At 40.7% G+C, this 14,127-nt stretch overlaps 1 protein-coding gene across 16 annotated transcripts in view; it reads right to left on the bottom strand.

Moving 5' to 3' along the window:
* The window catches only part of TBL1XR1 (TBL1X/Y related 1), a 164,249-nt gene that overhangs the window by 31,513 nt on the left and 118,609 nt on the right, over positions 1 to 14,127 (bottom strand). For 13 of the 16 annotated variants that reach the window (XM_055308036.1, XM_055308035.1, XM_055308038.1 and 10 more), the window contains one exon: positions 7,346 to 7,448. The exons of 2 other annotated variants lie outside the window; for them this stretch is intronic. In XM_055308036.1, the coding sequence (XP_055164011.1) occupies positions 7,346 to 7,403 (58 nt within the window). In that variant the 5' untranslated portion in view covers positions 7,404 to 7,448. Of the gene's footprint in view, positions 1 to 7,345; positions 7,449 to 11,679; positions 11,698 to 14,127 lie in introns of those variants that run through there. One more of the 16 variants, XM_055308044.1, reaches the window with a different exon arrangement.

Genomic DNA, 14,127 nt, shown 5'->3' on the forward strand with positions numbered 1-14,127 from the left:
CAACTCCTAGCCGTCTGAGCTCTCTGGTCTCTGTCAGCAGCTTTCCTTTTCGGCTAGAACCTTGAGTTTAGTTCCCATCATCCACTGCCTACAATTACTGCCCCAAGTTCCTCCTTCCCCAGCTCAGTCCCTTGGCCACACTACAGCTGGAGAATCACCTGTGCAACAAGACCAGTCACAATCCTCTTCTGGGCACTTTCAATGATCCCTTTGGTCTTCCTAATAAAGGCCGAGCTTCTAATTATGACACACAGTTACCTTGTCATCTGACCCTACCTACGTCTCCAGACTCATCTCCCCAATTCCATGCCCCCCACAACTTTCTTCCCATTGCACGTAAAATTCAAGTGATGGCCAATTATGTAGCACTGTGAATATGCTATACTATCTCACGCCTTGGTACCCCGTGTGTTCCTGTTCTTTTCTCTCATCTGAATGGAGGGTAAGTCCTTTTTTCACCACCTCAGAGGAGGGACCTTTGTCTGCACGCTAATCCTATAGTCTAAGTATGGTATTTACCACACTGGGTGGTTATCGCGCGTGTGTGTGTGTGTGTGTCTGTGTGTGTGTGTGTACAACTACTGGACTGGGCTACCCAAAGAAGAGTTTATGTCTCGTAAATCTTTTTATTCTGGAAACCTAGAATGTGACCTAATTTAACTAATGCTCAATAAACATTTGTGAAATCTTCCTTGGAAAAACAAAAACAAAACTCAACCCAGGTCATGCCAAAAAATATTTCCATTTATCTGTAAATATATATTCAGGAAATACTTCTCAGGGACAGCTTTTGATTTACATCGTAAAAGGCAAAAGGGGTTCACTTAAATCTGTGAGATGCGGAAGACTGACTTGACTGCTTAAGACAGTATCCCTTCTTTCCAGGAGCAGGAGCAAAACTGATAAAAATATTACCTCTGTAATCAAGTACTCTACAAATTCGGTAGGGCGATTAAGATTTGGGAGGTGAAAAAGAGATTCCAGAAAAGAATTAAGGCTAAAAACCATGAAGTTTAGTATACAGTAACTCAGGAATAAAGACAGGCAGTGGCGGGGGATGCATGGTAACAACTCATGAGACCGTGCATGGTTCCCACATAAGAAACAAGATCACAGAACAACTGTTTCCTACATATTGCTTATTTCAGGGAGTGCTTTGTTCCCTTGGGATGACAGGGGCTGTGTTCTCCGAGGTGTTAGGCCTCCAGAGCAAGCCGACTCTCCTTTCAAACAGACTACAAGAACATGAAAATGGGCCTTGAACATCAAGGCCATGGTACAAGGTGATGAACGACAACCTCACCGCCAAACAAAGTGACACAGTCCAGAAGAAACACCTAATAATCCATCCAAGATCCTATTTAAGTTTCAGGTAAAGCAAAAAACAAACAAACAAACAACAACAGAAAATTATATCCCTGCCCTCATTACCACAAAATTCCTTGTCCCCAAATCCATTTCCAACTGTGTCCTCTAGACCCAGATTTTTGTTTATTCTAAAAAGTTCCATATTTAAAGATTTTAGAAAAGGCGAAAAGGAGGAGCAAAAAATGCTATAGGCGATCTTGCGTGTTGTTTTATAAAACAAACAAACAAAAAAATGGACCATGAGAAAGGAAAAAAAACTACAGTAACAAACTCAAATTAACAACTAATATTTTTTATATTTTCTTTTTTTCTTTACACACTGTTTTCCTACATCACAAATAACACACTGGGCTACACAATTCTGTGCTCTAATTTTGCCCTTAAAACAAAACAAAACAAAACAAATACATAACAAATAAATATATATATATATATATATATATATATATAAAACCATGGACATTCTATATGGATTAAATTTTCTGAAATGACTTTATTATCATACTATTCAGCCAATAAGTGTGCTCAACTAGTAAATTATTCACCCCATCGATGGACAGTTTGGACTTTCTGAATGTTTACTACTTAGGAGGAATCTTACCTCAAATACCTACATGTATAGGCTTTTGCCGTGTATGTATTTTTTTTCTCCTTAGGATGGATTCCCTCAAAAATTGAGGGGGCACGAGCATTTAAAGAGTAGTTTTCATAATTGTGCAACTGCTTTGCCCTGAAATTGTGCAAATCTATAATGCCATCAGCAATTTATGTTGCCCTACACCCTTTATTTATGCTGGCTATTCCTTAAAAAAAATAAACAAGAGGATTACTAGTAAGACCAAACAAGTCCTCTATTTGGTAATCAAAGAGCATTTGTCTTTTAACCAGTTATGTCAGAGGTAACGTGCGAATAGGAATGTTCCTCTATCAGCAAATAATAGCCATTCAGCTTGTAAAAGAGAAAAACTGATTTGGAAGCATAAGGGTTACCAGTACTATTGACAAGCACCTGCCACTTATTATTAGTCACGTGACAACAGCTGTATGTGGCACATCAATGTCACGGCGTATTTTATTTGATTATCAAGCAAATTTTATGTATACTTGACCTGCACTTCCGTAGCTGACCAAATGCTCACGAAAAAGAAACAAAGACTCAGGGCGGACACCGGGGATCCCGAGCGCTGCTCGCTGCAGGCCCCGGGGCCTCGTGACCCCCTGCACCGGGCGGCTGTTCGAGACTGTTCAGCAGGCACCGGCATCGGTTACCCAGAGCTCACTGAGGCAGCTACCCCGCCCTTTGCTTGCTGGCACCTTCTTAGCCATGGGAGGGGCTGATACCACATCACTAACGGGGGGAACCCAACCGGATAGGCTCTTCGGGGTTACAGACCCGAACCCTAAGGTTGTCCATACATCCTGCGAGCGTGTGGGGATTGCTCGGTAAGTGCGTGTGACTTTACAAACAAATACTGCAACATCTGAGGGAAGCCCCGCCTCAGAAGCAGTGGTGTAGCCAAGGCCCAGGTCCAGAGGCGGTGAACGGCCCGTCAGTCCAGTCGACAGGGGAGAGGGGAGGGGGTGGGATGGGCAAGCCGATCCTTCAGGAACCAAAAGCTTTAAACGTACGTAGATCATCACCTTCTCATAAATGGGGACTGGATGGCAAAGTGAACCTCAGTTCTAAAAACATGAGGATTTAAAAGTGACAGCATTCAGAATCACAACCCAGAAAACAGTTCAGTAACAAGGGCGTATTGTTTTTGCACTTTCCAGTCCGTCTTCAATCATAAAATGCAACTGTTTCACAGCTGTCCAATATTACGCAAACCATTACCCAAAATGCTATTGAGCTCTTAAACACGTAACAGAAAGTTTTATCTAGAATCAAGAATGCTCTCCCAAATCAAATACACAATTTAAAGCAAAATGAATTACATCTTACACAAAGCAACAAGAAAAAAGGTGGCACAAGTTCACAAATAATTGCCGGTACAATTTCTCTAGGAAAAAAATACACTAAACCTGTGAATAACCATAGGAGAGTCAAAGGTGATGCAAAAGGGGGGGCAGGGGAGGAGAAGGAGGGAAAGTTAAAAGGTCCAAACCAGCTTAAATCTTCTAAAATTAACACTGCATCAGGTTCTGTTCCATACAGCTTAGCTGTGCCCCTTAGTGCTTAGTCTGCATACGGTTGCTAGATGTGAGTTATTAGGGCAATCAAATTATTAATGCCCTTGGGCGAATGCTAATTAAATGGAGCATACTGAATAATCAAGTCAATCATTACTTACGGTACTACACTGTCAAATACACTCAATTTTCAAGCCATCTCAAAAAAGAAAAAAATATTCTTCCAGAGAAAATTCTTGTTGAATATGAAAGCCTGACTCTAGGTTCATCAAAATACAAAGTGGTGATGACCAATTTAATTTGCTTAGGGAGAACTTGTTGGAGACAGAGTTGAGAAAAACAAAAAGTTACAACACTTAATAAAGGCATCTCACAATAAAGACACTTTCCTCTTAATCAGTCTTAATGAGTAGGGCAGGAGGACTTACTTTAAACGGAAGTCTGTAAAACATTTGAGGCTGAACATCACAATGTAATCCTTTTTCAACAAGCAACAGGTTTTACGGATGAAGAAAAAAAATTAAAAGTTATATAATTTGGGAGAGCTGATGGACTTTTAATAGACAGTATCTCCTAGTGCTGACAATAATCATAACGGAATGGTCATCACATAGTATGAAGTATTTAAAACGTTTAAAGGATCTTTTTTTCCTCTGGAGACAGATGCCATAGCCCAGTCAACATTAAACTCTGTTTACAGAGAAATATTAGAAGTTCTTACTGGGAAACATTATTTCTGAAATTATACGTTTATCAAAACTTTCACAAGGTAATTTTTGGACTTTCTGAGAGCCTTGAGATAATGAAACAGGCAAGAAAAAAAATTCTACTTTCCTTAGTGGTCGTTCTACAAACCAGTCCTGTGAAGGGCTTTACACAAATACTTCCTTTGTCATGATCACTTCTTTTCTTCCATCTCCTAATTCAAGTACTCTTTTACAGGGAAAGTAGCAATATTAATATTCTAGTTCCTTCTGTATTGCTTTAAATCTTTTAAGAGAAATGATGACGGCCTAAAGGTAATTTGCATCCTATTTCTTAGATATTTAATGACTAATCCTCAGTAAGTATCTCTTCTATGGTGATAAATACACCAAAATACACCAAAAATAACCCAGAAAAGGAAGTACTGGATTCCAAAATCAAATCACTTGCAAAATGGCCATTTTTATGTATAATTAGAGATCAGAACCAAGGAGGAGCTTTTGGACTAAGTCACCCAGTACTGAGATGGGTTAGATTCTGAGCTCTACCTGAAATCTGGTCTGAGCTGATGGAACTATCCATTTCGCAGACTCTTTCCCATCTCCTACTAATGGAAGTAACTTCAGATTATCAACATGCCTCATCGTTCCTGCAAAATCTTGCCTATAAATGCAAATACACCACTTTCAGTGGCACCACCCTAATGTTTAGGAGATATTCTTGCACTCCAAATCTCAAGGTAACTAAATATGGCTTTTCTTTCAAGAGATTGTGAACATGCTACATACCTGTTTGTCAATTTTCTTCTCAAATTCTAATTGTCCTACAACTAATATGGACCAGTGGCTGTTACACTTTATTATGCCTAAGAATCACCTGGGGCATTTGTAAAATGCAGATTCCTGGGCCCCACTCGCTATTCTCTAAGTGATTCTGATGCAGGTGGCCAGAGGATCCAACTTTAGAACTCTGGTATAGGCGATTCTTAAATTTATGGCAAGTTGCATTCCTAGAAAAACTGCCATAAGTCAAAATGTCATTAGTTGAACCTGATTCTCCCCTAGAAATCATAATGTAATAGGAAGTTACAAACTTCATAAAGGGACCGGTGTTCACATTTTTAGAGACGTGGCTTCACACAGTACTTCATTATGGGTACACTGTAAAGTATGAACCTTTCTAAATACACAAAGCACAACTAAGAACATATTAAAAAACTATAAAGGATCGAATATGATAAACGGCAGTCTACCACCAAAGTTGTTTTCTTTTTTCAAATATAATTCTTGCTTTATTTTTACTGCAACACAGAACACTTCATAACGTAGAATTTCAAAGGATTTTCTCTGAGAACATAAGCAACATCAAGACTTTTGATATTATCTAACTGCTGGATACTCTTTCAGAAATTAATCCAGAATTATTATTTTACTGCCCCTTTTTATTGCTTTTTTTTTTTAACAGCAACATGAAACATCAATTCATGGACTTCTGTTTGCAAATAAAATCTGAGTGCTCATTCACATCTCTACCTTCACCTTGCCCCATTTCACCTCCGCAGAGGCTGAGCTACAGGATGCTGCTGAGCTAGTCCAACTGTTTCTTATCTCCAGAAACAGCAGTTTCATATGATTCAACTGCAGCGGTTGCCTTTTCAACACACAACAAGCCATTACATACCTCTGTCACCTACTGGCCCTTTAGCAGGTTTTCTATGTTAGTGTCTGAGGCCTCAAAGCTCTGGCTCAGATGGTGGTCAGAAGGCAGAAAAAGCTAGAGTTTGTTTTGACCCAACAATTCTTTTAATTTTGGCCAAAGTTACTAACAATATCAAGGCAGGTGCACACATGTTATACATGTAATAATCACTAGGTCAGGTCACTACTTTTTTCAATAATCATTTTAATCTTGCTCAAAATATTCAACAATATTGTCTTTGGATCTGCCTTCAACAGCAGCCTGCCAGTTGAAAAAGAAAACAAAACAAGACCTATGAATTTCAAAGCTTCAGAACAAATTATCCTGCCTCGGTTACTTTTAGTGTCTTCTCTTTCTCCCTCTCTGCCCTCCTTAGACATCATTTTCTCAGCTGCTTCAGGTCAGAGAGAAGCAGTGATGGTGCCTGGGAAGAGGAAACCCCCAGCGGAGAGCAAAGCTGGGAGCAGCTCGGCAAGCAGTGGGATCTCAGATCTAAGGCCGTGTCTGCACTCCCTGCACAGCAAAGGACAATGGCTAGGCCCTAAACAAGAATCAAAATCGAGGGCTCAACTCCTCCTCCTGGCCTTTCGTCCTCCTTCACACGCGCCTGCCAAACAGTTACCGTTTACACACACACTATGCCTCACCTTACTACCACAACATCCCAACTTTAAGTTAGATTTCTAAAATTCAACCTCTCCAGCTCATTTTCAGCTACTGAATGGTTCCGTCTCATGCTAACAATCTGCACTCGCCACTGCTGTCAATCTTTCCCACGTCCTATGCCCCATCCACCCCAAGTCTTCCCTCTTCTACTTTTAAGTTTTCTGGCTTACTCCACCCTACATTTTCCCTTGTAGTTTTCCTTCTGTTTTAGGACCTCTCTTAGTCTGTTTAAAAATGAACATGATTTAATATTTATTACAAATGACTTCCAATGATTTCATTTATTAATCACCCACCAATAAACACATTAGGAAGAATTCAGGTCAAGGATAAATTAAATCAACTGGGATAAAGGTTACGAAAGCATTCTGAAAAATATGGTTAATTTAGTTATTGAAATGCTAACTGCCAATAGGATCAGTAACATTTAGCTGAGGATTCTGAATATACATTATCAAGTTGATGGTATCTGAAAATTTATATGTTCCTACTGACCATGTGCAATCTCAATTCATAATAACTTATAAAAATGGTCTTTGAACACTGAAAGCCAAACCATTTGTTAACAAATATTTGCCTGAGAGGATTCCAACATATTTGAAAGAGTCAGAGAGTTAAACCATGCAGTAACACATAGCTTTAAAATGGCAGTCCAGACATTAAGGAAACATACAAAGTTCAACAGTTTGGACTGATACAAATTTCAAATGCATAAAAGGTTATTTTGAGAATATTAAAATAATTTGAGGCCTATTTACTTTATGAAAGTACTCACCTGACTCTTGCAAGTATCTATATACCAAGAAGTTGACCTCATCACTGCTTATACTCATCTTTATTCCCACTTAAACCATGAGGTCACAACACAGGATATAACCCTAAAAATAAAACAAAGTTAATTAAGTATTTTCTCAATAAAAATATTTTTAAACAAAATGTAAACAATGTTGTAAAAACCATTTGATTTTATTAAATGATGTAAAATGAAGGTTCTATATTGCCTAATAATAAACCCTAACAAAGTTATTCCAATAGTCAGTAATAGATTATATACAACCAAAACATGGCTGGTCTGTTTTTCTGCAAGATAACATATTTGCAAAAAGGATTCAGAATTTATAAAAGGGCTTTAGCGCTGTATTTTATTTATATCAAGTAGCATAAAAAGTTTCCTCTTTCTCCTTAACTGTAAAAAACAGAACAAAACAAAACAAAACAAAACAGTACATTTTAGGGATCAGAATATTATTTATCTAGAAAAACAATGCTTTTAGACCACTGGGTGAGGGATGAGCCGTCTACACTAGTTTTGTCTACATAATTTGGTAGGATTTGAAGCCTCTGTTTTCTCAACATCTACTCTGCAATGTTCAAGTTTTGGAAAGATCTGGCTACGTGTAAAGCAGAGGGGTGGGAATATAGTTTTCAGAACTTAAATGATATTCTCTTAATGGGTATACTTAAATCTTGAATTCAGGGGGAAGGAAAGAAGGAAACTGAGACCTAGCTTACATATGTCCTAATTATACTTATCTGTTCTCACGTCATAGAAAATATTTTAAAAAGAAATCAGCAAACGTTTTCTGTACAGAGTCAGACAGTAAGCATGTTAGGCTTTGCCATCCATGCACAGTTTCTGTTAAAGCTACTCAACTCTATGGTTTAGCACAGAAGCAGCAACAAACAAGATGTAGACAAATGAGTCTGGCCGTGTTCCAATAAAATTTTATTTATGGATGCTGAAATGTGGATTCCATCTGATAACGTTGCATTATAAAATATTTCTCTTTGGACTTCTTTTCAAGCACTTAAAAAAAAACAACAACACCACCACCCTCTTTCTTAGCTTTGTGGTTCTTATCAAATGCTAGTGGGCCAGATCTGACCACAGGCTGCGTACCTTCTTGGTCTCTTACATAAACAGGATATACTGACATCTATTCAGTATGGAGGGCATATAACACTATGTGCCTGTGCCGACCGTCCTGCTATAGAGTCCACAGTCTCTTTAGGATGCAGAGTTCACGATATAACCAACACCTGGGTAGGCTACCATGTGAGGGAACTGCTCCCGCCCTAAGTTGTGGGGAAAGTGGTGACTAATAAGCTCACCAAGCTTCTGGCGCAGAAAAGAACAAAGACAAATGAAGAGTAATAACAACTTTCCAAGACATACACAGAGGCAAGCCTAACTGAATTTAGTAGTCTGGGAATACATCTTGAGGCATCATTGGTGTTTAGACCTGGAAGAATGGAGGGGGAGAGTGAGAACATAAATGCTGGTGGGAGGAAGGCAGGGAAGGGAAGGCGTCCAGTGAGCAGTACTAGTTAGTGGAAAGGCTGGAGGAAGAAAGAGAAACAGACCATACAAGTAAGGCTCAAAACACGAAAACCATGTCTGAGGGGTCCGGACAGCATCACTTAGAGAAAACAGACTGCCAGGGTTTAGGTGGGTAGCAGCATGGAAGATCATCCTGGCTCTGACACGAAGAAGACACTGGAAGGGAAGCGCACTGGAATAAGAGCCGCGCGGGCAGGATGCTGCAGGGACCTAACGGATGGAAGACGCCGGGGCTGTGGCACTGAAGCCAGGGCCAAGTACAGGGGTTCCAAAGCATGACTGGCCAGACAGAGGAGAAAGGAAGGGGAGACAGGGAGAATCAAAGGTTCTTGGAAGAAATCAGGGTTGGCAGTCCTTCCACTCACTGACCTGAGAAACCATGGGAGAAGAGTAGCAATTAATTTATCTTCATATAAAGAAAAAGGTATTCTCCTACAAAATTAACACAGAGTACAATCAAGAACTTGAATGTTCTGAACGATAAAGAGAAATAGCCCTTTGATGATTTTGGCTCGGGACGCCTTATCTCGACGCTACCACGGTGCATTAGGTGATCCACGCTCTGGGGATACCCTGCACCATCTCCCCTGACCCATACACTGTAACGTGTAGTAATGTGTCCGGCACACGGAGGAGACCCTAAACAGTGTTGAAAGCCCATGGAACAATACGAGTTTAAAAAGATAAAGAACTGGGGTGCCTGACTCTTGATTTTTGGCTCAGCTGATCTCAGGGTGGTGAGATGGAGCCTCACGTTGGGCTCTGCACCGGGTGTGGAGACTTCTTGGGATTCTCTCTCCCCCTCTCCCTCTGCACTGCCCCCACCCTGCTCACTCTGAAAAAACAAAGCCCAACCCCACACCATCACATAACTGTAAGAAATTAAATCATGAAACCTGACCAATCATGGATATCCATAAGGGAACAATTCATCACTATTCATTAACAAGATTTCCCAAAACGAGATGTGCTAGGTGGGATCCAAGTGAAACAGACTGACAGAGAAAACAGAGCAAGCATCTTTTCCTCTACTACATCATTCAGTTCAACACTCCAATAAGCACTGGCACTGAAGTACCCAAGATGCACAGGTTTGCAGCACGGCTTGGTTCTGCCAAGCTAAGGCCACCAACGTCTCAACTTAAGGCAGTGATCGGTGATGGCTTCACCATCACCTACTATATTCCAGGGCAAAGAAAAATACAAACCAAAATGATACAAATTATTGTCTATAAATGTTCTTAGAGTAAATATATATTGGCAGCACATTTTTAAGAATCATCACAAAAACCACCTAACAGGTAGAGCAGAAAAGTTCTTATCTGTTCAAGCTGCTACCAACTGATTTATTCCACTGATCACGGTGCTGTATCAACTTCTGGAATCAAGAATAACATTTTTTAAGGGAAAGGGGTAAACGGTTCAAATCTTAAAGGTATTATTCCACCTGTAGTCCTACGTCAGCCAGCCCTTCCAACCCGAGACAGGCCCTTACTGTCCCCCAGGCGTGTTGCCAGCACCGACCAATCTGTGTGCTGACAGAGGAACACACAGATGCCGTAAGGCTGGCCCCAGCCTTGCAGAGCTCAGTTTTTTAGTGATGACAAACATGCAAATATATCACTAAAAAAAACTTTGAAAATTTAATGCAATCTGTACTATAGGTTTCAGTCCCAGTTGCAATAAAACTACATAAAATCTACAAAGGCTTGAGTTTATCCACCTTCAAGGACACTTAACTCTAGAGTATCGTTTGGTATGAAAGTGACCCTTTTAAATTCTAACTTCAAAAAGACACCTGAAAAGAACAGGAGACCGGACAACAAAAAGAACACATTAAGACACTCCTCGCCTGAAATGCCAATTTTCAGTTTCCAAACACCTTGACAGCGTGTGCGCCAGAGAGCGAAATTAGAGAAAACTCCAGTACCCTTCGGAGGGACCAGAGTCTGAGCACCGCATCTCCTCCGCTGTGCATCCTTCAGTACAAGTCTCAGTGGGTTCACTATGGCTTTGCACACCTGGCCCACTTCAGTGAGTCTTTCTTACACAGCTAAGGTGGGTCGCGTGTCTGTGCCATGGTCTCCGGTCTCCACCTGTCCCAGGCGGACACCAGACATCCCGATCCTCAACAGGACTCGCCTTCGGAGGGACCAGAGTCTGAGCAACCACTTGGAAGAGCCTAAACCTTCATTTCCCTAAGACTGCCATCAGGTTATTTATACTAAAGTTGTATTTCTCTCATTTCCTTCTCGGTAGGTGTGCATTAATGGATAGTTCTCATGATCAGGAAAAGGATCTACAAGTAACTAACTGGACCAAGGGAATAAACAAATTGTTATTCTGGCTTTTTAAAAAACTGAAGGGTAGCTACACATGATGTCACATCAGTTTCAGAGGACAACATGGGCATCATGCTCGCCACCAAGTGGGGCCACTACGGCACTGCTGGCCGTACTCCTTACTGTTCACCTTTCACCTCACGACTTCATCGTTCCACACTGGGAAGCCCGCACCTCCCACTGCCCCTCACCCATTTTGCCTGCCCTCTTACCCTCCTCCCATGGCTATTCTGATCGTCACTGAATACCCACAGGTTGGGTCCACTCAAGAGATGAAACCAATTTACGGGCCGGCTAGCTGAAAAACTACTAGGAAAATGTTCAATTTCACCAATAACATATGTGTTGCTGAAGCGAGCACTCAGGTTCACCAATAATAAACATAAAAACATTTTGGCCATAAGATGAGTGAAGATTTAAAAATACCCAATATTGGGCAGCCCGGGTGGCTCAGCGGTTTAGCGCCGCCTTCAGCCCAGGGCCTGATCCTGGAGACCCGGGATCGAGTTCCACGTCACACTCCCTGCATGGAGCCTGCTTCTCCCTCTGCCTGGGTTTGCATCTCTCATGAATAAATAAATAAAATCTAAAAAAAAAAGAAAAAACACTCAATATTATCAAGATTGTGACAAAACAGAAAATATATCTCTAAATACGTTTATAAATATCTGCCACCACTGTTTATTCAAATGATGAAAGGAGCAATATTAAAAGCTGCTGGAAGAACTCTGATGTTAAAAATAAGAATTGTTCTGGGGCACCTGGGTAGCTCAATCGGTTAAGCATATGATTCTTGGTTTTGACTCAGGTCATGATCCCAGGGTCACAAGACGAGCCCCACACTGGGCTCCACGCCCACGGGGAGTCTGCCTGGAGATTCTCTCCCTCTGTCCCTCCCCTAACTCCTACATACGTGCACAAGCTCGCTTGCTCTCAGATAAATATTCGAATCTTAAAAAAAAAAAAAAAAAGAATTGTTTTAATAATGGTAACTGTCAATGCCACGTTGGACATTCCAAGTTACCTTTCCAGATAATACTAATGGCCCACAGGTCCTCAAGGTAATTGTGATGTTGGGGATGGTATGGAGCCAAGAGATGATCTAAAAGGAAGGATAACTTAGGCTTCTCTGGAACTCAGAGGATGAGGAACTGCGGAGTGACTGTTACCAGCAAGATGGAGAAAACTGCAGCCTCCACCACCACAGTCTGACAAACGACACCACTATTCCGTCTCCCACCTGGAGAACAACTCCATTTTCAGCCTTGTGGTTTAAATGAGATGGACCTCCTGGTCCAGAGGAAAGCATGGATAGTTAATTTTTAATTGAATTTTAAAATCTTCTTTTCATATTAAGTCACCCAGCGTACTTTATGTTCAGCTTAGGGCGGACACCCCGCCCCCTCACACACATCACCTCCTTCGGGCCCAGCTCAGTCACTCCTGGTAAATGAAACACTAGGAGACACTTGCTCGTTTCTAGGAAAGACAGCCTCCTCGTTTCAGAGAGCAGGGGGCAGAGAACAAGGACACTATGTACATCACTGAGGTTAGAGCAGAGATGGAAGAGAAAGAGAAGGATGGCAGAGAAGACAGACAAGAGAAACTAGGTTATTAATGACATCAAGTTATCTATTAAGCAACTAGATTAAGTACTTTCTGAAATTAATTTACTACTGCAATTTAAAGTCAAAAATTGATTTTATTGTCTAACTCATTTTAAGACTTGTCAGTTGCAACCAAAGGAGCGCAAATAGGGGGAATTATCCAAGAGATGTTTTAAAACAAGAAAATGACTAAAATTAGTGACAGATTGTATTTGGAGAAATAAGAAAAAGAGGGGCAAAGTTAACATTTTTTCTAATGTTTCCAGACTACAAAGTGTGAAGAATTACCCATAAAAATGGGGTGCCTAGAGAGGAGAATTATGAGGGCATAAACCACCAGGCTGAGGGAATAGGAACAAAGGAGGTAAAATGCAAGTGACTGACAGGTTTCTGTTAGAGGCACAGTGCTGGAAGAGCATTTTCCTTTTAATTCAAATGTCTGAAGTGTCCCAAGTTATCTCTGCTCCTACGTGTGTGCCCACTGTTTCCCATTCATTTGAATGTTAAAGAAAACGCAGAAGAACATTCACATTTTTTTGAGAGATTCCTACAATCTGTACGGGGCAAAGCATTCTACACATTATTTAATCTCCTCTTCAATATTAACTTTCTCGTTTTAATGTCATATGAGAACAGCATTACTATATGTAGATGTATTTAGAAATGTTTTTGAAATACTAAACTTTCCTCAGCACAGAAAAAAAACACACACATGGAAAATAGTATGGAACGTATAACGTAAAATAATTTAGTGACTATGAAGAATTGTAACTCTTAGAAGGTCCTAGCGAGCTGTGACGTAATCTGGCCAAGACTCCACGTCCAGTGCAGGCTGCGGGTGCTCAGCTCACATGTACGATGCCGTGAACGGCAGGCACCCTGCGTGTCCGCCAGCCACTGCAGGCACAAATAGAGGATTACAATACCCTGCTAAATAAATAAGTTTCTAAACTCCTGCAGAATCATGTATCAAAATTACTTTGTTGGGTGTGAGCTCTCAAAATGCTGTGGAGCAAAGCAGACCATAGTTTATTTCAGCAAAGTGAAATCTTGCTGCCGTATTACCCACGGAGTTATCCTAGGAAACTCGTCAGATCACTTGCTAAAACCAAAACACACTGCAAAAATACTACATTATTGTAACTAAAAAACAAAAACTGAAACAAAGAACAAAATATGTGGGGGGAGGGAAATGAGACAGAGGAGAGAAATTAAGTCAATTTACTCATTAGCAAAGTCACGGTGGTTTACTACCATCTTAAGAGCT

The sequence above is a fragment of the Nyctereutes procyonoides genome, unplaced genomic scaffold (assembly GCF_905146905.1).
Source record: "Nyctereutes procyonoides isolate TBG_1078 unplaced genomic scaffold, NYPRO_anot_genome, whole genome shotgun sequence".
Lineage (NCBI taxonomy): Eukaryota > Metazoa > Chordata > Mammalia > Carnivora > Canidae > Nyctereutes > Nyctereutes procyonoides.